Below are 24,275 nucleotides of genomic sequence, written 5' to 3' on the forward strand. Positions count from 1 at the left end.
GAAAGCGCCGTGCTAACCTCACGAAGTGCAGATATGGCCGACAAAACGCCGCCTCAGAAAGCCAACGCTCCATACGCAGCCAGGATAGACCCAACCAAAGAGGGTCTTTCTCAAGATCAAATGCATTTTATCAGACAGGTGGAACTGGAACAGTGGAAGAGGAGAACGTCGAAGCTGCGGACACGAAACGTGGTGACGGGACTCGCTATCGGTGCGCTCGTGTTGGGAATTTGTATCCTTGTCAAACGTCAACGCAAGGTGAACTATGTAACGTTAGCGTAGCATGCTAACGTTAAGCTGTGTCCTCTGTTTAGGAGTTAGGTTAAGCTCGTTTACCAAGTATTAAGACAGACGCAAATGTATCGGCTTACTTAAGTTAGAGTAATAGCTGTCAGTTTCATTGAATGCTAACGTGACAGCTAGCTCAGGTAGGTGTAAAACGATTTAAGTGTACTGCCAAAGGTAAACATCAGTGTTGTTGCGTTTAAAAGAGAACTCATTAAGAGTTTCAGGGTTGGTAATTTAACCAACCCTGAAACTGGCAGCGAAAACTGGCCTCCGGAGCACCTCGTTTGAAGGAATTTATTATTCTGTTGATCAATGAAATCCATTAACTGAAAGCAATGATATTTCCTCTTGTGTTTTGGGATAAACGTGTTTCCTGAACGCATCACTGGCATTTTGAATGACAGATGTCGAAATCTGAAAATTTCATCCACTCTTATGGCAGTTAAGCGCGTCAGTAGCAGCCAGGTGCTGCTAATCAAATGCACTTGATAAGTTTGCAAAGTTGCTTCTGAACAAACCATATGACTTCTTGAACAATGTCCCTTGGACAGACGAGACCAACGTGGATTGACCGTAATGCACAGCATATGAGTACAAACACCTTGCTGTCAAGCACAGTGGAGGTGTGATGATTTGGACTTGTTTTGCAACCATAGGATCCGGACACCTTGCAATCATTGAGTTTATCATGAACTCCCCTGTATAAGTATTCTAGTGTCAAATCTGAGGCCATCTGTCCCAACAGGTAATTCTTCTTCAGAATTGGGTCATCCAATAGGACAATGAAGTTATCTTACTTAATCATGGGATGTACTTAGTTTTTTCGGTAAATTTGTTTTGTTTTCATGCTTTCAAATATTTCTCTTAACCACTTGCTTCCAAATTAGACGGCTACACATTTTACTCAGTCTCCCAGGAGCGGATCATGGATGAGATCGATGAGGAGGCCAAGCGTGTGAGAATGCAGGGACCAAAAACCGGTGCCAACTGAGATTTAAGTGTCATCTGCTTGTTGTTGGACTTTATTTCTGTCCTGCACTTAACGAGGAGGAGGACTCATGATGCCACTGATCATATTCCATGGCTGCTGTGTTCTTTTTTGTAATGTTGAGACAGCTGGACTTGGTCTTGATTTGAAGGCAATTGTGTGGCTGACTTAAAACTAAGTGCGGTGTAGTTTTGAAGAAGTTTCCTGTCAGTGGTAAGGACCAATCCGCTGACTTGATCATGACCTTAGAAGCTACACTGTAGCACAATCGGCACCCTTTATCTGATGTTTCCAGCAATGATTAAAATAAAGGGAATATAAAAAAATATCAGTCAGCTAATGACTTAAAAATCTACAGTGGCCTTCAACAATAGAGAATGCCAGTGACACTGCAAAAATAACATTATTTATGCTAATAAAGTTTTGATTTATGAAATAAAAGCCTCATGTATTAGATTGCTTAACAGCTATGTCTCTGTATTACCATTTATTTAAGAACGAGACAGAAAGCAGTAAACATGACACAAGACACCGTAATACTTAGGATCGCATTTATTTTCATCAAAATTTAATATATGGAATTGGATCTAGCCACCAAATCTCAAGAGCAAATAAGACATTGTTAGGGAAAGGCACAGATTCAGCATGGCAGGACAGCAGCTTCAGGAAGCAATACAATTATATATTTACATTCAAATAAATCTGGACTAGAAACTTTATTTCCTTGAATATATTAAGGTTTGGGAGTTTAGGTGCCAAGAAATTCAGTGTGTGATGGGAATATTTTAAGGCAACAGCTACAGATTCACAGCTTTGACTGATTCCTCTACACCCCACAAAAATAGACATTGTTTAAAACCATGGGTGGGTAGATCATCACGTCTGTGATCAAACATGAAACGGGAGATTATCATCTATGGGGGGAAAAATGACAGGAAAACTCGTTAGCTCTCGCTTGAGTGAATAGTTTTACACACAACTGTGTTAAATGACTGAGAACTACAAGTGGACTTAAAGTGCACAATGTGCTTGATCTCTGGAATAAGCAACAATCAGACTTTTGTTTGAGAAAGGATTAAGATAGATGAAGTATTTAATTTGCTCCTAAATTGTAAACATGATCTATAAATGAATTCCGTTATATACACATGTACAGTTAACAGGAATTCAGTAGTATAAAGTCTAGGTGGATTTTCTCACCATCCTTTCCCCCCTTTTTTAAAACCAGCTACCAGATTTTGAAAGTGATGCGTAACATTTTTACACTTGTGCACCATTTAACTGAACTTCTGCCCATGTGTTTAAAACTAAATTTGCCTTTTGCTGAAGAATCGTACAACATTTCTCACCTGTTGGGACACGATATCTTACTACACAGCTGTCCAATGGAGAAAAAAAAAAAATCACCTTCACTACATCTGAAAATTGCGGTCAAACGTCTTCAAGCTGAGTCTAGAGAAAACATAGGTGTCCAAATCACTAAAGGAAGCCAGATAAAGACTACAACAAATAACTGAATGAAGCCCCTGGAAGGCATTGATCACAGTTCTAGCAAAAAAAAAAAAAAAAACTATGTTCACTGTGCAGCTGCTGAGACATCTTTACCAAACTACAGCGAGTGAGGTGTGTAATAGCTGTCAGTGTGTGTGTGTGTGTCAGTCTCACTGTTCACATTTCTGTGCTCCAGACTAGGTTAACAGCAGCGAGTCAGACAAGCAGGAAAACAGCAACTGTTGTCGTTCTGCGTCAAAATCGTGGTAAAGTGCTGCAACTCGGCAGCTGCGGCACGGCATACCGCCGCTTGACTGCGTTCAGGCAAAAAGATAAAAATAATGTCGTGATGTGACACTGTGCAGAGCACTGCGGCAGCCTGGAATGAAGGTGGTTACGTCCAAACCGTTGGGATCTGACAGTTTATTTACAAAGAGCAGACACGAACGTGTCACTTGGCTGCTATTCTGTGCTTCAGCTGCAACAAGTTCACCAGGTCGAGATAATGGGCTGAAATCTGGAGGTTACACTTCCTGTGTAAATCCAGCTCCACTGGTGATGAGTTTCTATACATTTGAGGTAAGTGGCCATGGGCGGACAGGGAGCAGTTTGCAGATAGGTGTGCCAGGGTTAAAGCGATCCTCCTACAGGACAGGTTTGACCACTGCAGTCACACTTCAGATGAGGTAGTCCAGATAATGGCGTGCTTGGCTTGGAGTTTGTTACTAGAAAAGTGAAATATAAGAATACGATTTAGAACAATGCTTTTTTTGTTGTGTATGGAGGACAATGGTTAAAGGGTGTCTACAGAGTATAAACCTCTCCTGACATTTTGGCCTCCTCTACACATTCAGGTCAGAAAATGTAACTCAATCTGTTGGACCAAGTCTTTGAGTCTGTTTTTATAGGCGTTGAAACAGTTAGCAGTAACAGTTGGATGATAAAACACATTAGCTGACTTAATGGATGTAACAGTTTAAGCTAAACACTGCATATAAAAGATGCATGTGGCAATTGTGACATCACCCATTAGTAATTGAAGCCTCAAGCTAAGTGTTTTTGCAGTCATGACCTATTAGCAAGTGAAGGCTCCGTTTGGAAGCTGGCTTTCAAAACCATCTGAGAAACCGATGGACGCTGCACACTGGTAGGCTAACGACTAATGGATGCAACTCAGGTTTATCCTCTATTCTGACTCTGGGTGGTATTATAATTTACAAAACGAACATCATATTGTACTGAATAAGACACAAAACTTGTAATTGAGTGTTTCATGATGTCAGACATCAAGGGAAGGCAACTGGAGGAGTTGCCCCCTGCTGGCCATTAAAAATAATGCAAGTTTAAGGCTCTTCAGTATTGGCCTTACTTTCCAGACCCAGAAGCTTTGGCCATCTTTTGCATACAGACTATATTTTAGATCCAGGGATTTAATGGAAAGATGCTTTTTTAAGTTTAGTGACAAATATGAGGCCAATGAGTCAAGACAACGAGAATAACGATTACTCTTGGTGGTTCAGGCTTTATTGGTTTAGACTTGGGACAATCTAAATTGGATCAACAATAATATTTTTGCTGTCTTGTTTTCACATTAACAAACAACTGGAGGACCATGTTTACATTTCAGCTCACTCTCATGTTGAGGAGACATCAGAGGAAAAACATTTTTTATGTGAATCTCAATTGGAAGTTTTTTCTTAATTTGAATTTAATGGCGTTTTAAAAACGGCATTAAAATAAAGGCATGAATTCGTTTTTATGGCTACACCTGTGTGTTTATGTTAATTAATGTGCAAACAATCGCTAAATTTAACTTGTTTATACCTGCACCTTGTTTCATTTGTCATATAATCAAAAGCTTGTTAAGGAAGTGCTGACTCACCATTCTACTTAGGTCTGTGGCAAAAGTGACGCCTTTAAAAGGTTTGTCCTGGGAGCCACTGCTGCTGCCTCCAAGAGAGTTTCTCCTAATGATACCTTGGAAAGCAGTACATGACTTATAAAACTCATTCAGACTCGAAGCTGTTGCATATTTACATGATAATAAATAAAGAAGGGAATATTCTTTGTTACCTTGAAGCGGTAACATCTCCAGTCGCTGAAGGCTGTTCCTGCGAGACGAAGGAAAACCGTTTCCTTTGGAGAGGCGGCGCTGTCGGCTGGACAACATAGCAGCAGGAGAGACGATGCCCGGAGGGGGGACCTTTCCCATCTTCTTATATAGTTCTTCAATTTCTCTTTTCTGGGCAGCCTGCAGGGCCAGAACTTCTGCCAGATGTCTGATAAAGGACAAAAAGAAGCACATTTAAAGACTCACTCAATCAGAGTTTTAATTTAGGTCTTTGATTAAGTTATGTACTGAATTTGAACATGACTTTGGGAGAGTGGGGGGTTTATCTAAACACAATCTGTTTACAGTAAAGACAATAAGTCTGTTCTCTTGTCTGGCAAATCTCGACATTTCCTCGTTATTCTTTATATCAAAACGGATGCAATTTTTTTTTTAGTGCTCTCAAACGAATGCCAGATATGAACGCTCATAATGTAGCTCGTCTAAGCAAACAGTTTAAAATGTTCCTGAAAAAGCTTTTTTTGTTATACGTTACTTTTACTATCTTAAGTGGTGTCACTTACTTCTCTCTGAGCTCCTGAAGCTCTTCCAGCATGTCCTCATCTTCACTGTCTGAGTCATCACTGCTTAGGTAGGGAGCACTGCGGTTATAAGTCATCATCCATAAATTGTGAAGGGCATTGGTGTACTGTGGACTGTCCGCTGCTCCGTCCCACAGCCTCCCCTCTGTATCAGCAGCCGTCACAGAGAGCCCGCTGTCTGCAGACGTTCCCAACAGGCTCAGGCTGTATGCCCTTCGACGGCTTCTCCTCCTCCCCCTTGGCTGTTCCCCGATAACCTCTTCCTCATCTTCATCTTCCTCTTCCTGCTGCTGCTGCTCCTGGCTCACTGCCCATCCAGCCTGCCCGTCAGCCTCCTGTTGGACTCCCGAAGAACCTTTGCGGGGTTGTGGGTGAGGAGGGGTCATTGTGAAGGAGGTGGCCAGGCTCGCCTCAGACTCACCCTGCTCCTCTGTGCTGCTCTCCGACTGGCTGCTGCCGTTCTCTGCGGGCTTGGGGGCTGCAGGTGCAGGCGCATCAGGCAAAGGGATGTCCATGCTGGGCGTCACCTGGAATCGTCCAACAGTCACTGATGCAGACTGAACTTCTGCAGTGTAGAGGAAGAAAATGCGTACATGTAAAGGCTGTCAATCACAGCTAATCATAGACTAAACAGCAGCAACTGTTCTGTAATCATTCCTAATCACATGGGTTTGATTAAAAGCTTGTCACATATTTCTTGAGACAATAACAGGTCTAAAGGTGTATTAGGCTTTTTCAGCATGCGTTATTTCTAAGCATTAAAGTGAATTCCCTCTAAAGAGTCTGAAATTATAGCAGTGACAGCTGATATGATGATATATAGCTATGATGGATAGTCACAATCAAACACAACCCAGGACTCATTTAAAAGTCAGCTAATTTGTTTACCCGGCATTTCCCAAACATGTTTTATGACAGATAAGCTTTTTTACACTGTACAGTTTAACACTTTACATTTTTGTACTGCTCATGCCACTTGTTTTAATGTGTTTAACTTTAAGGAAAAGGGTCATTTTTGCATTGTTCTACTAAATTTATATTCCTTTATTTCCCATCCTCTTTTATTCTCTTTTTTTAATGTTTGTAATTTGTTAGAGTGTGTTCTCCAGTGTGCTTTGTGACTCCTGAATGCTAACAGCACTGTTTGCTTACATGGTCTCCTTACACACTTTTACTCTGCTTGCATGTTTGAATAGAGGCCTCGCCACATTAAGGGATGTTTAAAACCAGCTAGCTTTAAATGTAGGCTCTCCAACATGGAAGTCTGCGCCAGTGGAGCATGAGGTAGAGTTGTGTATTAATCGGAAGGTCGGTAGATCGGTTCCCGGCTACTCCCGGGATATAAGGAGAAAATGCTACACACTTAAAGATATCAGTTTGAGTGTGATTGTTTCATTTTATACATGCTTTTGGAAAGGTAAAAATTATTTTAAAGGGTAATAAAAAACAAAAAACAAGAGAAAAAAAAAGAATGAACCGAACAGATGCGTAAAAACTCATGGACGTTATCTTAGCACATCCATCTGGCAGTGGGATAAATCACTGCAGATGCTAACTGGAAGTTCCCGTTTCTGTCAGAGAGAGGCAAGCTTGCTATTCTACTTCTACCCGACTACTTAATTAAGAGACCCTTCAACAACCACAAGTGACTCCGCAGGGATTTACAATCGTCACGGATTGGTGGGTGTAGAGGACGAGATGGAATGTAGCCCAAGTGTGACTGCATGTGCTCACATCTGGAGGCAATTTAGGGTTTTAAAAGGCCTGCAGTGCTTCGATTTGCCCACTGAGTGTCCTCCTTACAGTAAATGCAGAACGAGTCTGGGTCTGTGCCCACTAAAACAGAGGGACTCTGTTGAATATGGGCTTCTGAGGAGGGTATAAATACTGTCAGGTGTGGACATGGGAGGAGAGCCTTTAATGGGCACAGCTGCTCGCTGATTGGCCTTTGTCAGTGGGCCGGGCCGCAATAACACCTACATTTGTGTTCATATTGAATGGAACATTAAATCCAGACTTGCGCTTACGCAATAGCTCTGAGGCACCAGTAATAAGTGATAATGTCAGCAGAGACAGAAGGAACTAGGATTGCAGAAGGAAAAAACTCAAAAAGCAAATGGTCCATCACGTATTTTGAGCCATTACAACAAAATGGATGGCTAAAGGTGCATGTGCGTGTTTGGGACGCACACATAAATATCATACAATAGGCTATTTTCTAGCACTCTGAGCCTCTGGCTAGTAACATTCATCATGTTAGAGCAGTGCCTGCTTGGGGAGTTTTGCTGCAATTCACACATGTACAATAAACATGTCACAAGCAGGAAATCATAAAGTCAGTGTTTGAAAAGAAGAAAAATTCCAAGGATACACTCTCTGGATAAGTGCTTATCTAAGCATAGCTCTGCAGAAAAAGCAGACTTTGTATTGCAGTTTTCTCCAAAACTGCTCATCCATAAATGTGAGTGATTAAACACTCAAACACTCAAAGACAAAAAATATAAAAATATTAATAAAAGCATGTTGAGATTTAGAGTACTACTTAGAGTATTAGAGTAGTACTTAGGAAATCTTGTGAGAACTTTCTGATAGGAAAGGTAGGAGTTGGTTTTATGGTTAAAGTTTATGTTACAGTTAGCATGAGGGTTTGCGATGTAGGACTATAACTGGTAACAGAGAGCAACTTCTAGCCAGAATATGAGAACCGCTTTTCAAAACCACTTCAAACCCAGAATCACACTTACTTTAGTCTTTTGTAATACTTTTAAATCAATCATGGGATAACAGCTTGCTATCTTCCCGTTCAATAAATAAAACTATGTACCCCGGAGAAGAACTCTTTAGTAGTTAACCAGTGCAACTATGACACAAAACTGCATCGGTTATATGAGGTTGGTGTCTATGCTTGTGCAGTTGCTAATCACATTATTGTTTGTTTATGAAGTAGTTAATGATCTCCAGTTATTTCAAAGCTGAACATCACTGCTATGGCCTTTTAGTGATGCAGAGACCTGCTTGAAAAACATGAGAACACGCAAATAATTTCTTACCAGATTTGGGGGAAGAAGCTTTTGGTTTGGGGGTACTTGTATTCTTCGCTGGCACAGCAGGGTGCAACCGGCTGTTGAAAGATGATAACTAAACAGAGGGAACAAATATTATTAGCACAAGTGCTACAGCAGACCAGACACGACTGATACTCATTAAATGCCATTTTAAAATTCAACCAATAAATCAGGGCAGTGTGATGGAAGTCCCCGTCTACATGCTAATTTACATTCAATTATTCTAATTAGCTCCATGCAGTGAGGAAGAAATTGCAGTCATATAAAGTGTTCAGAACTATAATATAAAAATGACTAATGAGAATTATTGATAAAGATTAATGAGCTAATCACTCCTATATTAAAAATTGCTTTAGAAGAATCAGAACTAAAATAACTCACAGTGTTTTCTGGGCTCTCTGGGGGTGATGGTGAAAGATCTGATGAGCTTGAACTTGAATTCGAACTGGAGACCTCTGGTCTGGGTTTAGCTGGAGCTGGAGCTTGGGCTGAGGTTGGGGGCATGTGACTCCTTTCCTGGGTCCGGCTGGGGGAACCGGTGAGTCCAACCTGCTGTGCAGGAGGAGGTGGAGGAGGAGTGGAAGCCATGGATGGTGGGGGGGCAGGATGGGGCCACTGTGGAGGATTGCTGTGAGTTAAATTAGCTCCATCCATTTGAGGCATATGCTCGGGGCTGTAGTAGACATTGTTCTGCACTGGGATCCCCCCTGCAGGGTAAGAGGCCTCTACTGGTGAAGTCTGGTAAGGTTGAGGGTAGACAGAGGGGTAACCTGGCTGTGGAGCCATATGACTGTGTAGGTGGGGGAGAAAGCTTGGATATGAGGGCAGCCCTTGGGTGGGAAGGCCTGCAGGAGGGATAAAAGACTGAGCCATGCTCATTGCCATGGAAATTACATTGGCTAAGGAAAAAAGGGGCTGCGAGTGGGGGGGCCACATGGTGGGAGTTTGAAGGGCAGGAGGGGATATGTTAACAAATTCCGTGTTGACAGGACTTGGGGTCTCACTCACAGGACTCGGCGAGTTTGGGGTTGGGGAGGGAACAGAGGGGAAGGTGGGGTTACTGGCTACACGTGTGAGGGGAGGATGGATCCCGGCTGGCTTGGGTGAACCAGGAGACCCTGGATATGGGAATGGAAAGTGGGTGTGGTTCATAAAGGGCAAGTGGTATTGCTGGTGATTAGGCAGGAGAGATGTAGGGCGGTGATGGTGCTGATTATGAAGAGGAGAACCTAGAACACAAAGAGACAAGCGGAGCTTAATTCAACATATAAAGTAAATGACCTTAGACTAGATTAGAAAACCTTTTCTGTTGTTGTACCATGTAAAATATATTAAAATTAGGGGCATTGATCTTGTTTGTGCTCAACCCAGTGAGTTAGGTTCGATCATATCGTTTCTTTCCTCTCCTCGTTTTGTCAGTCTGAATCTTCCCTCTCCCCGCCTGCCAATATAATCACCATGAGGAGCATAGAGTAAATGTTTCCCGTCCTTTTAAATAATGAGCTTCCATGGTGAACAAAGATGTTTTGTTTAAAGCAGCATCGGACCATAATTGCATCTGATCGCTGGAGCAGTTGCACACCAGGCTTACATGGCCCTGAGGGATTTAGCGTCAATGGAGCAAGTGAGGCTTTCATGTCAACATTTTAGAGGAGTTTAAATGGGATGCACGTGTGTGTATGTATACAAGACTGTGGGTCTAATTGTCAGATTAAAGAAGTCAAGATTGTTACATCACTCCTTGGGGAATAGCTTAGGACGCCAATACCCAGCCCCATCCATTGATTGGCCATCTACCTCAACAATGGCTCCACAGTTATAAACCACACCTCCAGTTGCTGATGATGCAAACCAGCCTGTACTTTTTCCAAGCTGACGGAAACAGGTTAGGCAACACTCTGTAATGTGGCCAAGAAGCATTACAAAAGCAACCATGCACCAGACGTCAAGCAGAGAAGGAACACGGGAGAAGAGGGAATGAGGATGTACAGATGGCAATGCGGTTGCACGTGAAGGATGTGCGCACTTTAAATGGCTCTCCTTTCGAGAGAGAGTCTCTGACAGGGAAATTCAGCAGGAGTTTGTTCTGGCAAGCAGATGTTGCTGACTATCACAGGAGTGGAGAACCCTCATGCTTTACAGTGACAGCATTCACAGCTCCCTAAAAGCTAGAAAGCGCCCTTCAGGTGAGGTAATTACCCAGGAGGCCTTGCTGCAAAGCAGAGACAGACAAAGGCTTTGAGGTGTAGTGATGGCGGATGGCGCCATGCGAATGTCTGAACAATACCAAGAACAGGCCCTGAGGAGGGGAGGAGGTTTACGAGGTAGCTGAGCTTTGCTTTGACTTATTCTATGCCAAAGGACTGTAACAATTTTTCAGTGTGCTGAAACAGTAAACAATGCTCGGCCTCTTCGCTCAGGGACCAGAGGGAGGGGCGGAGAGCCATTTACCTGGTGCGTTGTGGAAAGACTGTGAGCGTATTAGAGGTCGCACAGGTGAAGTAATGTCTGCACTGGAGACGTCTCCATTGGGACATGGGGGCAAGCCACGTACCCCTACACTCGGTTTAGCCACACTGCAGTCTAAGACGAGACACAAACATGCATGAGTCGATGCTCTTTCACAAATGATCATGCACAGGCAAAAAAAATGCAAGTTAGTCTCACATGCATCTCAGACACACACACACTCGATGGTACTTTTAGAATTAGAGGCTGATTCACTTTCAGATTCCTACCATTTTTTTCTTCTTAAAGAGCATCAAATCATCCAGTTTGCCATTTAATGGATGAATTCAGTTAATCAGAAAACATGTGAAACTCACCAGGCAGAGAAGAGGACGAGTGTGTTCGAGGCAGGGCGTGATTGTGCAGATTAGGCTGTAAAAGAGCACATTTGATAAATTCAGTCTCTCCTTCCAAAAATACTGAAACACTCTGTCCTGTATTGGATATTAAGGCCTGCTTTCTCACTTCAAAGCCCCTTCACAAGTTTGATGATTAGCTCTAATAGCTGGTTAGAGGCATGATTGGAGAACTGCTGCTAGTTTGAGGTCTACATTTATCATGGTGCCTAAGAGAACACCTTAATTTACTGCTTTTAAGATGGTGGACTTATAGGGAAAACATCAAGTCATCAAATCTGAGTGTCAGGCCACACAAACACTAGACCTTGGCCCTCCTCGTTTGATTATTTCAAAGTCTCATTTAGTAATTTTGGATTTCTGTTATAAATGTTTTCAAGCTCAAGCTATTTTTTGTTAGACGTCCTCATAAGATATCAGATCCAGGCAATGACACTTTTCTGTAGACTCTAACACAGAGGTGGGCAATTCCAGGCCTCGAGGGCCGGTGTCCTGTAGGTTTTACACTCAACAAAAATATAAACGCAACACCTTTGTTACTGCTCCCATTCCCCATGGGATGGACATAGAGGCCTAAAATTCATTCCAGATACACAATATAACCATCCCTCCCAAACAGTGGTCACAAATCAGTCCAAATGTGTGGTAGTGGGCACATCTGCTATATTGAGATAATCCATCCCACCTCACAGGTGTGCCACATCAGGATGCTGATCTGACATCATGAGTAGTGCACAGGTGTACCTCAGACTGCCCACAACAAAAGGCCACCCTGGAATGTGCAGTTTTGTCTCACAGCAAAATGCCACAGATGCCACAAGCAATGAGGGAGCGTGCAATTGGCATGCTGACAGCAGGAATGTCAACCAGATCTGTCGCCCGTGCATTGAATGTTCATTTCTCAACCATAAGCCGTCTCCACAGGCGTTTCAGAGAATATGGCAGCACATCCAACCGGCCTCACAACCGCAGACCTCGTGTAACCACACCAGCCCAGGACCTCCACATCCAGCAGGTTCACCTCCAAGATCGTCTGAGACCAGCCACCCAGACAGCTGCTGGAACAATTGGTTCGCACAACCAAACAATTTCTGCACAAACTGTCAGAAACCGTCTCAGGGACGCTCAACTGCATGCCCGTCGTCCTCATCGGGGTCTTGACCTGACTCCAGCTCGTCGCCGTAACAGACTTGTGTGGGCAAATGCTCACATTCGATGGCGTCTGGCACGTTGGAGAGGTGTGCGCTTCACGGATGAATCATGGTTCACATTGTTCAGGGCAGATGGCAGCTGAGAATGTCCCAGTTCTTGCATGGCCAGCATACTCACCGGACATGTCACCCATTGAGCATGTTCGGGATGTGCTTGACCGGCGTATACGACAGCGTGTACCAGTTCCCACAAATATCCAACAACCTCGCACAGCCATTGAAGTGGAGTGGACCAACATTCCACAGGCCACAATTTACAATCTGATAGACTCCATGCAACGATGTGTTGCACTGCATGAGGCAAATGGTGGTCACACCAGATACTGACCGGTTCTGGGTCCCCAGACCCCTAATAGCGCAAAAAACTGCACATTCCAGGGTGGCCTTTTGTTGTGGGCAGTCTGAGGTACACCTGTGCACTACTCATGATGTCAGATCAGCATCCTGATGTGGCACACCTGTGAGGTGGGATGGATTATCTCAATATAGCAGATGTGCCCACTACCACACATTTGGACTGATTTGTGACCACTGTTTGGGAGGGATGGTTATATTGTGTATCTGGAATGAATTTTAGGTCTCTACGTCCATCCCATGGGGAATGGGAGCAGTAACAAAGGTGTTGCGTTTATATTTTTGTTGAGTGTAGATATCACCCTGGGTCAACACACCTGAATCACTTGATGAGTTCATTACCAAGCCTCTGGAGAACTTCAAGACATGTTGAGGACGTAATTTAACCATTTAAATCAGCTGCGTTGGATTAAGGACACATCTAAAACCTGCAGGACACCGGCCCTCAAGGCCTGGAGTTGCCCACCCCTGCTCTAACAAGTCAACTAAAAACATGTGTGTCTTTGAGTACCTTCTTTCTATTTCCTTTTGATTTTGTATCACTTTACATTGTAAAACTGCAGTTACTTTGTGAATTTTGACTGTTAAAAGCACACAAGCAAACATCAGTTGCTTTCCTTAAAGTTTTGTAATCCCCTCACATTTGTTTTAGAGCAGGGCTGTAAAACATAAGTCCCATTAGCCAAAATCAAATTTGAAGCATGTGGAGGAGGGCATACTCCCATATGGAAAAGATATATATAAATCTTGTAAAGTTTGTATCTGTCTTGTGTGAAACTTGTATGAAAAGCATATAAGAGTGAAAACAGATATAAGATCTCTTGAAAAATTATATAATGAAGCTTGTATGTTTTGGATACTTACTAAAACAATGTATGAAAGTAATGAGAAAGTGGCCACTTTCATGAGTAATCACATATAAGTTTTTACTATTTCTTTTCCATATGGGACAGTTTGGACTTTTTTTTTTTTTTTAACTATTTTCATAAGTTTTACAACTTTTTCTACTAATACAGACGTTCCCCAAGGCCATTCATACTACACCAAAGTAAATAAGTATTAGATTTCTGTAATTTTACAAATTCACTACTTACAATTTAAGTCTAAAGAGTCATGTTGACCGGTTTTTCATTTACTTTTTCGTATACTGAAATATCTCAGGGAATAAGTAGTATTAGTTAGACTTCTGTGTCCTGACAGAACAGGGATATTTACTGGCCTGGCTCACGTAAGATCAAAATAGGCTGCATGTGGCTCGTGATGTAAAAATAGTTTGACAATCTTGCTTTAAAGCCATCAGCGGGCTGAAGTTTTCACATTTCAAAATCTACAGGATAGTGTGTTCTGGGTGAACAAACTCACTAGTATTTTTATTCTTGGATTTAATTTATATATTATTACATCCTTTAAAGGTGTTTTCAGCCTCCTCTGTAGTCATTTTTCAGTGCTGCCGTGTCCACCAAGCTAAACTAACCTGGTGAAATGGTAAATAGTGCACAGCGGAAATCGCACAAGTGCTGTTTTTGTTTTGTTTGTCCACTGGTATGTAGAGTAAGCTAAGAACAGCTAGACAAGCAGGACTTTCCAGGGATCTAATCTCCATTTATAGAATTTATTAATAGAGTCCCGGCACAATGCCCCACCTCAGCATTACAAGAGCCAGAGTAGAGGCGCTGTGGACAGATGAGTTTCTGGGCTTGTCAGTCTCTTCCTGACTTCCTGTTGGTCTGTTTTCTTTCTCTTTTTCTTTTTTTTTCCCCTTGACAATTTAGGACTGCAGTCATATTATCTCTCAGCTGTAAGGGGAAGTGGCTACGCATGCAATACACATCAAAAGTGAAGCTATAAACGTAAACTCAACCAGGCTAAAGTGTTCTGTTGAACCTGAGATCTTTGTCCAGATATTAATGTGAAAAGAAAAGAAAAACATCATTGTTTTCCTAAACAATATTCCATAAGCAGCAACTGGAAATGCTTTCACATTAACACAGTTTGCTTTTGAAGCTTTTTCAAGTATCAGGCGTATTTGTCATTGAACGATTCCCATTTTCATGTGGAAACAAGATAAATAGATGATAAATAGTAGTTATGGCTCCAACTTCCCTCTTTTTCCCATTATTTCTCAATCTCTATGATCATATTTTTTTTTTTACCAAAAGGACAAGAATGGTTGTTTCTTTGTGTTCCACAAAGTGGAAAATATCCTGGCAGAACTGATGATTCTTTTCCATAAGTGGACAAGCTGTACCTGGTTACACATTAGGTCACATCTTGTACAGGGACTACACTGCTCCCAACAAGTCAGTTCATTTTACAGCTTAACAAAACCTGGATTCATAAAAGCTTAATTCATCCAAGCATAAATTATTTTACCCACTCCCTGTGGGCAGATATGCTGGAAAGTTCATTATGTTGTGGAAACAATTTGTGGTTACGGAAACAAATACAAAAAAGGAAACACATGATTTAATGCGTTTTATGATATTAGCACTTTAAGTGAAAGCTCTTCGTCAGGTGGTTTTAAGAGCACTTAGCCTTTAATCTTAAAGGACTAACCTCAGGAAGGACTGTGGACAGTGACGTTTTTTTATTACCAGTGGACAGGACATTACTCTGAAGTGTTGAATTTGTCCCAGATTTATGGGTCTGTCATTGATCAGCGCAGAGAGATGTTGTAATTTATGATAATAAGCACTGTAAAACACAATCACTTCCTTTTTCTCTCAGCTAACAATCCTGTGGCGCAGATTTATGGAAAGGGGCAGGTGCTGTTTCTGACCTGTGAGGACGACAGTGAGCTAATCCCTCCGTGCAATGCAGGCTGGGCAAGTCGGTGCCCAGTGGAGTGGACCGGCTGTTGTTTGGCAAACAGTGCCTCGGCTCGTTTGATGATGTCACCCAAGCGGTAGATAAAGCCCTCCTTCTCTGATGGCAAGATGAACTCGTTGTGCACCTAGATGGCAAAAGGACCACGGAGAATGTATTCAGATACTTCACTTAGTCAAATTCAAAAGTGCCACAAGGTTATGAAAAGCAGCTAGAGTTTCTCGATAGCAGCTCGCCAGATAGTGCAGAATGAATAAGGTTCTTAGGAGCTGTAGCCAAAAAACAACAGTCATAAATAAACTTTTTAGCTTTTAAAAGAAGTGTTATAAATAACAAATTTTTTATTTACTTTCACAGACAAAGACATAGACTGTATATCAAAGATGGTTGTGGGCACTGTGACATCACCCATTAGTTTGTGAAGTCCCATCTTCTTGAGTGGCCATCACCAGATATTTCAGTTCTGACATATAATCAATATAATTTGTGTAAACACTAAAATGAAATTTAGCCTTCTTCGTCTAGAAGATGGTGTAAAAAATATGTTTTGTCTTTATTCATTACTAAGATTGTATTTTTCAGTAGTTTTAAGTGGAGGGGATTTTATTTAATTAATATAAAATTACTTAAAATTTTATTCTGTACTGGTCTGTGTAATGTTATGACTTTTATATAACAATTAGATCTGCAACATTAACTAAACAGCTGTCATCAGTCAAAGTGGAGTAAAGTGCCAAAATGTATTAATTAAAAGAAATAAAGTATAAAATATTTTTAACGTGTAATACAATAAATCTGTAAATATAGTACACTAGTGCTTGTTTATTTTGTGGGTTTATGAAATCCACAACGTAGCAGATGCTTAGAGGAGTTTTGCATATTCATGCAGTTTTCAGTGTGTCTGAATTGTGGGCTGAGGCGTAGCATCGTTTCCTGACAACATGGCATAATTCAACTCATTTAAAACCCTCTACTGAGAACCACTGTGCTGTTGTGAAGCCAAGTGTCCCTGCTTTGCCAAGACGCAATAAACAAAAGCCTAGTGTGTTTTTAGAGTGAAGGAAAACTGCACATCCAGCGAACAAAAAGTGCTACTGCACATGCTGTCTCATCGCACCTTCATGTGAGGTTCCCTTCCCCAAGAAGAACTCTTACTTTCATCACGAACCCTCAGTTTTTCCCTACCCTTAACTAGGGATTGTTGGCTTTAGCCCATAGGTCTGTAATGACTCAGTCACTGGTATGCTAGCAAAGATCAAGTGGTTAAAATGCTAAAATATAAATGTTTCAAGTAAATGAATGCTGAGCTTTGTTTAATTTTTGTCACATTTTTTCTAATTTGAATGAAGTAGAATTAACATTTAAAATTTCAGATATCATAAGCAAAATTAAAAATCAAAATTATTATTTCTCAGGGATTCTAGTGCTACACTCTTATTTGATGTAGCAAGCACTTATAATGTTTATAAAAGTCAAAAAAGTAGTGCCTCAAACATACATTCTTTCTAACGCCCAGTAGGGGGCGACTCCTGTGGTTGCAAAAAGAACTCACATTGTACAGATGGCAAAACTGCCCACTTTCTACTAGATTTATTACTGCAGTAAAGAAATTCCTACTGAGTTTATGGTCTCATTTGCTAGGTTCAAATCTTGGTTAATAAAGCGTGATCTTGATTTTTGCAAGTTTATTCTCATTTAGCATAAATAGACGAGTGTGCAGTGTCCCGTGTTTCCTCAGTCAGATCCAATCCTAGCTTATAATTCTCATGTAAGAGAAATAACCAAGATGGCAAAGGCCAGCATGTCAAGCACAAGGCTTCAAAACAGCAGCCAACAAAATACAAATGGCTACTTTGGTCTTTTTAAACAGTCTTTAAGCATTAGCTGCCCAATAAAGGTAACACTAAAGAAAGTACTATCTGAAGGTTGTAGCAAAAATTGAGACTCACAAGACCAGGAAACATTTGTTCAATCTTGCATTGTCCAATTTTGGGGATGTAAATTGTAGTTTCTGTTTCCTGTTTTTAGCCGACAGGTTAGGAATGGCACCCGGTGTGGTCTTCTGCTACGTTCAGAGATGCTCTTCTGCAGACCTCAGATGTAACAAGGTATGCAGAAGAGCAATTGGTATGCTCCTGACCTGTGGCTTTGACAAGGCATTTTCACCCACACCAACTGCTACTGTCTGCATTTTTCATCTTTTTCAAACTACCCTCCATAAACTCTAGGGATGTTTGTGTGGGAAAATCCCAGTAGATCCATAGTTCTTGAAATACTCAGACCAACCAATATGGTATCAATCACCACACCACATTCAAAAACACTTCAATCACATTTCTCTGACATTCTGATGCTCAGTTTGAACTTCAGTAGATCATCTTGACAATGTCTATGTGCCTAAATGCAATGATTTTCTGCCATGTGACCAGTTGACTAAAGAAAAATATCGTTGTATAAACATAATAAAGTTATAAAAAACCTAATAAAAACAAGAGAAATGTAACAAAAGATGACCGTTTGATAATTTTATATATATAATGGCTAAGCACAGATAATGGCTCACCATGACAGCAGCAATGTCTTCTGGGTTATCTCCATCCAGGTCGAACTTGAAGGTCACCATCTTGTCATTGTGCGTCTGCAGCTGGCACTCCACCACCCGGTCCACTTTATCAGAGAGCTGATGGAGACAGAGAGGACCAATGGTGATGACATGTCTAAAAGCAGGAGTTACAACATGTTTGTGCACATGTATGAGACTCTACTGTAGCAGACTGTTTAGGCACATGTGGTTATCCATGATGCGTTTGTCTCTGCAGCCAATCCAAACAGGCTCATTAAACGACCACAGAATGTCCTGATCAAAAAAGCAATGCACTGCGGTCGCTGGGGGAAGAGCAGCATTGCTACTGATAACGTTACATAACTAGGGTGGTGCCTCACCACTCACTCATAAATAAATTTCCTCCGCTAATTCAGTTCAGGCCAGTTTGATTTATTTGTTTATTATGTGCAGAAAAAAAAAAAAAAAAAAAGGATTTTGCTGTGCTGTAATTAAACCAAACATTTGATTTATTGTACCCCGATGATGCGAAGCCTCGAGCGCGCCCTCCTCCTGAACAGCTTCGCAGCCGTTCGTCTCGCCACTGATTTCTCGTTCTTCTCCGATAGGCCCTCGTAGCCGTCGCTCAGGCTTGAAGTCACATCAGACGCGTAGCTGTACAAAAAAAAAAAATCATATGAGTTAGAAAACACACCCTAAGAAACCACTGATAAATTCCTTGTAAAGCAATTTTAAAGCCAATTCATCATTTAGAACAAAAGTAGAGATCTGAATATCCACAAGGACTGATTATGTTGGCACATAGAAATAAACACTCTGAATTGTCAACGAAAGGGTTGACGTGTTACAGTGGCATGTCTCTGGGGTACAAACAGAGTCTACAAGAAGCTGGTGTTCATCCAGGGAAAGCAACGTGTCGGTGCGATCTGTAACATTTATACAGGAGTTTTAGGTTTCAGAGAACTGCAGAACATTCAGGGTATTTTATAAAAAGGTTTGGTTCAGCTAATTACATCTCATGGGCCTTTTTTTGGACCACTGTGGTAACAGACCCCCCCTCCTCCATCCACCTCCCCAGCACAGGCTGCAAACATTTACAGGCCTACTGGCTGGCAGCACCCACCCGTCCCTATTTAAAAACCTCCACCTCACAGGTAACTTTAGTTCACCTTCAGACACGGAGTACACAGAAATCAGACAGAAACAGGCGAACATCTGTGGCGATGCTGCAAACCTTTGTTTTCTTTGTTATTTGTGACACGCAGTTTGGGTCGTCAGTTATCGAGGGCTTTTCTCAGAAGAATTAAGCAACTGGGAGTGTGTTTTGGATGCTAAACAGTGCATGACCAGGCTGTTGCAAAACATGACAATCAATCCCCTCTTGATGTTTGCTTCAATTTATAGTAGACATGTTAGATACAGCCTGTTCCTTGCTAATCGAAAAAGGGAACTAAGATGATGGTGAAAGAGCCTGACAATCACTTTATTTACCCTAAAAAGAGCTTTGATAAATTGGAAGATGACATAATTTGTATTAAACATATTAGGTTCAAAATAAAATCACAACTTTAGATCAAATTTGTGTATTTTGAGGTGTGTTAAGCAACGAAAAAAAGCATTTTCTTATATTCTATAGACTAAAAAACAAAAAATAGATATATCATCCTCTTAAAGTGTTAAATCCAAGGTGAACATCCTCCACAACACTCGCACACACAAACACATTGTGCTCAAACATTGTATCACTAATATCCCACCAGCACAGAAAACAAGGCCTTTACAACATCTGACACACAGTCAAAAAAAGAAATCTTCAAGGGTCCATTCTGCCTCTCTGCAAAGAAAAACCCAGCAGAGTCTGTCTATAGCCTCAAGCCTGAAAGCCCACAGGAGTGGAGGAGGAAGGGATCCAAAGAAAATACATTTCTACAAGATTCCCATTGATTTTCAGGTTTCTTACTTAAATTAGGCAGGAATTGTTAGACTCTATTGTTCATTTAACAGCAAATAAAACGGCGGAGTGAGGAGGACAGAAAGGCTCGACAGATTTACCTCTCCACGGGGGAGTTGAAGCCACTCGTAGGCCTTGAACTGCCGTGTTCTATGTTGTTGGAGACAGCAATACTCTATGAATAGAAAACAGGAATGTGGTAAGATAAACATGGAAAAAGACAGTGTTCATTTTCTTTGTAGTTATATGTGATGTTAGGTGAGGAAAGTACTCACTCTAAAACAGTTATTTCAGTGCTTATGACTAAATTTGAGTTATTTTTGGGTTTACATTTTAACTTGTAAAATATTGATTTTATGACTATATAAATGCAAATTTGATTAGTTAGAAAAAGTGATATTTACGCATCAAATATGGGAAAAAGATGATCACAGATCTTTTCACTTTCTGATTTAAAATGAACATGATATTAGAAAAATTTCTTTCAATTGAGACTGAGGCACAAGCTGCTAGCATGTCTTTAAACTCTTAGTCTACCTAAATTTATTCAGCAACATGGCCCAAAAATTGCATCTTGCATGCGCTAACTATAAAACAAAATAAATCCTGATTTGAGGAAAAATATTTAATTCATCCTCTGGGCCCTCCAACCAGTAGCGGGAGATAGATGCCCCTCCCTGAGCCTGGTGCTGTTAGAGGTTTCTTCCTGTTAAAAGTGAGGTTTTTCGTCCCACTGTCACCAAGTGCTTGATCATAGATCTGATAGTTGGGATTTCTTTCTAATATTGTATGGTCTTTACCTTACAACAGGGGTGTCCAACTCCAGGCCTCAAGGGCCGGTGTCCTGCAGGTTTTAGATGTGTCCTTGATCCAGCACAGCTGATTTAAATGGCTAAATGACCTCCTCAACATGTCGTGAACTTCTCCAGAGGCCTGGTGATGAACTAATCATCTGATTCAGGTGATATCTAAAACCTGCAGGACACCGTCCCTTGAGGCCTGGAGTTGAACAGCCCGCCTTACAATATAAAGCACCTTGAGCTGATTGTTGTGAATTGGCACTATGTAAGTGAAACTGAATTGGATCGAACAAAATTAATAAAAATGTCTTGCTTGGTGATAAGTCGTCAATGACTGACAGATCTATTTATAAAGTAACAGGTTTAAGTTAAGTAATAAAAACTATCATTAAGAAACTGAAATTAAGAGAAAAAAAACTCAACTATAGTTCTGTATTTAAAGCTGTTCTTAAAAGGTTTGTGTTGCCCTTTAATTTTCTTTTTAAATTATGTGTCAGCCCTGGATTGGAGAGATTAATGAAAAGGCGGTCTTGTAAAGTCTTCAAAATCATCCTCCCCTCTACCACCCTGAGCTTTCTCCTTTTATAACAAGCTCTTTATTGAAACCACTTACCGAGGGGAAGCGGAGGGAGATACCGTTTACGGCGGGGGGGTTGGGATGCGTGGTGGGAGAGTTCGCAGGCATGCCGACGTTGCCGGCCTCCAGCGGATCCTGAAGACCAGAGGGGCTCAGATAGCCGTCCGTCTCGCAGTCAGCTGTTTCAACAAAGCACATCGACCATTAGCACATAACCCGCTGTGGCCTAAAAAACTGACACAATCTGTACTCTGTGCATTCTTGCACACACCTCTAATGACCCCAGCCTGAGATACACAAAACACATAAACAAGAAAAATCTGAAGGGCTTCACTGTGGAATAGATTTGCTCTGGATACATTTAAATGAGATCAGATGGCTGTCTCTAAAACAGGAATAAAAAGTTGAGAAACATTCAGCACAGCACATGTGCACACCATGGAATAAGACCTACAGGGCCTGAATAATTCAGTTAACCACAGTTTCACTTTTCTCTGCATCTCTCCCACGTGCGTTGACATCAGAAAAGCCTTGTGTGAAGCGCACTTGTGCAGCTAATGCAGTGAAAAACATGTCTCTGGAGTTTAAGAACAGCAAATAAAAGAATTTAAACAAAACTTTAACAAAAATTTAATGTACTTTACTTGTGTATTTTTCTATTTCATTCTTCTACTCCACAGTAATTCATAAGGGACAGCATTTACATTAATCCTGCATACTGCACAGTGAACTTTTGCATGCAAACATTTAACTTTTCACGGTATATGGATGTGATATCAGACAGCTTACAGTTAGCAGAAGACAGGCTGTTGTGGCGAACTTGAAAGTGCTGGTCAACTTCGGGCTCCTCTGGCTCTGCAGGGTAGTGGGTGCTGACGCCAGAGTCCACAGAGCTGGTGACGGGGGACAAAACTGGGGCCAGTGGTGTCAATGGCGTCAAAGGTGTTAGAGGTGTCAGGGGTGGGATGGGGGAATCTGCTGCAACAACATCGTTGACCTTGGGCGAAGCGGCCTGGTGCTCTGGTTCTTCTTCTATGGCTTCTTGCGCCTGCTTCTTCTTCCTCTCCTCGGCCTGCCGCCTCAGTTTCTCTCTCTGACGCTTGATGATCGTCACTCGGTCGCGTATAGCCTTCGCTACTAGTTTGAAGTCTGCTTCACACACAAAGCCAAGCACAACCTGCATAACAGCACAGGGAAATGGTCAGGGTACAACATGCATATGAGTGCTAATACAGCTCTATTGCATTTAATGACCTACTTATGCAAGCTGTGACATTATCTGAGAGTTTTATAAACATGCAAAGTCGGTGTTGTATTTTTTCTTTTTTTTACAAAAAGAAAACGCATAGGCCTCATTCTTTTGACAATCTGGCATTTTTTACAGCCTCCCATGACATCCAGTTCAGCAGAGTGGGACACCGAGTCCGTAACAACCTCTCAACACATAGTCAGATTACAGCAGATTAGCCTGGCACGATGTCCCCTGCTGATACCAAATTTGATCTTGATGAAAACTGCCGTAAAAAGGTAAACAGGTAAGAAATTGTATCTTGTATTCTCATTAAAAGTGACCTTTATGGAGGACATAAGGTTTTGTAATAAGTGTAGGAGCCATTATATTATTAAAGACACGATTACGGCTGCTTCCTGAGACGTCCTCTCCCATTTCAAACCACTGATAATTAAATGGTGAGCTGTGACCTTAACATAGTACACAAGGTGTTCTCCTTAGGAGCTGCAGTGGATATAACAACAGAAAGGTAAAGGAACCACAATGATGTTGAGGTGCATGTGCTTTCACTGTTAGGGTTAAGAGTCAAACCCCATACAACTCTAATTAAATTGAACCTATTAAGCTTTTCCTAATTTCTGTCACATTTATTCTGTTACAGTTCAGGATTATCATGTTAAACATAACCAAGCTTTGAATATTAAGGCCACAATAATAGGACAGGTATCCCTCTCATATCTTCTTTAAACCTATTGTTTGTGAGGGGCATCCAATTAGAAGAAAGATTGATTAAATCGCTCCTGGAAATATTACAACTGAATCCACTTTTAGTTGTCTTTCTAATCACGTTAGTGTCCAAATTAGGTTTTTGTTGCATTGAGGACCCTCATCCACCCTTCATTTGGAAAACCTAAAAAACCCCTAAAATCGTAAATGAAGATTGGGATGCAGAGAGCACGTGGAAGTTGGCTAAGTTGGCCTCTATCTGCTGATCAGGAATCAGTTACTCCATTTCCTCACCAACATCTGTTACAAACCTGGTCAGTAAAGCAGCAAATATTGACCTCACAAAATCCTTTCTTCACGTGCCAACCTACCATTTCCTGTGCCACCTCCTCAGGCACATCTTTGTAGAGCTCGAAGAGGAACTCGATGGCGTTGTTGTCCTTGTACTTCCCGTGGAGCTTCTTGGTGTCGTCCATGCGCAGCCACAGCTTCAGGCCTGACTTCACCATGTCATCCTCCTCTGCCAACTCCACATGTACGCCATTGTTTTCCTGGAAGAAGGGGTGATCCAGAAGGTCCTGAATGGTGTACCTATAGAGAGAAAGTAATTTGTTTTATCGCACTTAGGGTTGCTATTGCAAGGTTATTTCTCATAACATCCGAAACTAGTTTCACTTCAGTTTAAAAA

The 24,275-nt window shown here is 41.5% G+C and overlaps 2 protein-coding genes across 3 annotated transcripts in view; one reads left to right on the top strand and one right to left on the bottom strand.

Annotated features, from left to right (window-relative positions):
- The first annotated feature begins 33 nt into the window (after positions 1–33).
- Positions 34–1,717, top strand: coa3a (cytochrome C oxidase assembly factor 3a). The gene is made up of 2 exons (XM_085285160.1): positions 34–232; positions 1,176–1,717. Exons 1-2 carry the CDS (start codon positions 34–36, stop codon positions 1,277–1,279), a joined length of 303 nt encoding a protein of 100 aa, XP_085141286.1. The 3' UTR covers positions 1,280–1,717.
- A 96-nt stretch (positions 1,718–1,813) lies between these two features.
- Positions 1,814–24,275, bottom strand: part of wnk4a (WNK lysine deficient protein kinase 4a) — a 50,288-nt gene continuing 27,826 nt past the window's right edge. Inside the window, exons 7-21 of one of the 2 annotated variants that reach the window (XM_085285153.1) lie at positions 23,959–24,178; positions 22,420–22,807; positions 21,667–21,809; positions 20,355–20,428; positions 18,821–18,956; positions 18,303–18,419; positions 15,693–15,866; positions 11,310–11,364; positions 10,936–11,067; positions 8,866–9,713; positions 8,470–8,557; positions 5,402–5,984; positions 4,841–5,046; positions 4,650–4,744; positions 1,814–3,492 (exon numbers count right to left, since the gene is read on the bottom strand). In XM_085285153.1, coding sequence (XP_085141279.1) covers positions 3,490–3,492; positions 4,650–4,744; positions 4,841–5,046; positions 5,402–5,984; positions 8,470–8,557; positions 8,866–9,713; positions 10,936–11,067; positions 11,310–11,364; positions 15,693–15,866; positions 18,303–18,419; positions 18,821–18,956; positions 20,355–20,428; positions 21,667–21,809; positions 22,420–22,807; positions 23,959–24,178 — 3,262 coding nt within the window. In that variant the 3' untranslated portion in view covers positions 1,814–3,489. The remainder of the gene's footprint in view (positions 3,493–4,649; positions 4,745–4,840; positions 5,047–5,401; positions 5,985–8,469; positions 8,558–8,865; positions 9,714–10,935; positions 11,068–11,309; positions 11,365–15,692; positions 15,867–18,302; positions 18,420–18,820; positions 18,957–20,354; positions 20,429–21,666; positions 21,810–22,419; positions 22,808–23,958; positions 24,179–24,275) is intronic. The other variant, XM_085285155.1, reaches the window with a different exon arrangement.

The sequence above is a fragment of the Mchenga conophoros genome, linkage group LG8, assembly GCF_057382185.1.
Source record: "Mchenga conophoros isolate Kocher_MC1m ecotype Shallow Benthic linkage group LG8, M_conophoros_male_GT1.1, whole genome shotgun sequence".
Classification (NCBI taxonomy): Eukaryota; Metazoa; Chordata; class Actinopteri; order Cichliformes; family Cichlidae; genus Mchenga; species Mchenga conophoros.

What these genes read in the sequence shown, in the direction of transcription:
- coa3a (XM_085285160.1), top strand. Translation starts at nt 34, where the DNA reads ATGGCCGACAAAACGCCGCCTCAGAAAGCCAACGCTCCATACGCAGCC. An exon ending in TGCGCTCGTGTTGGGAATTT is followed by an intron (nt 233 to 1,175) that starts GTATCCTTGTCA and finishes CTTCCAAATTAG; the next exon opens with ACGGCTACACATTTTACTCA.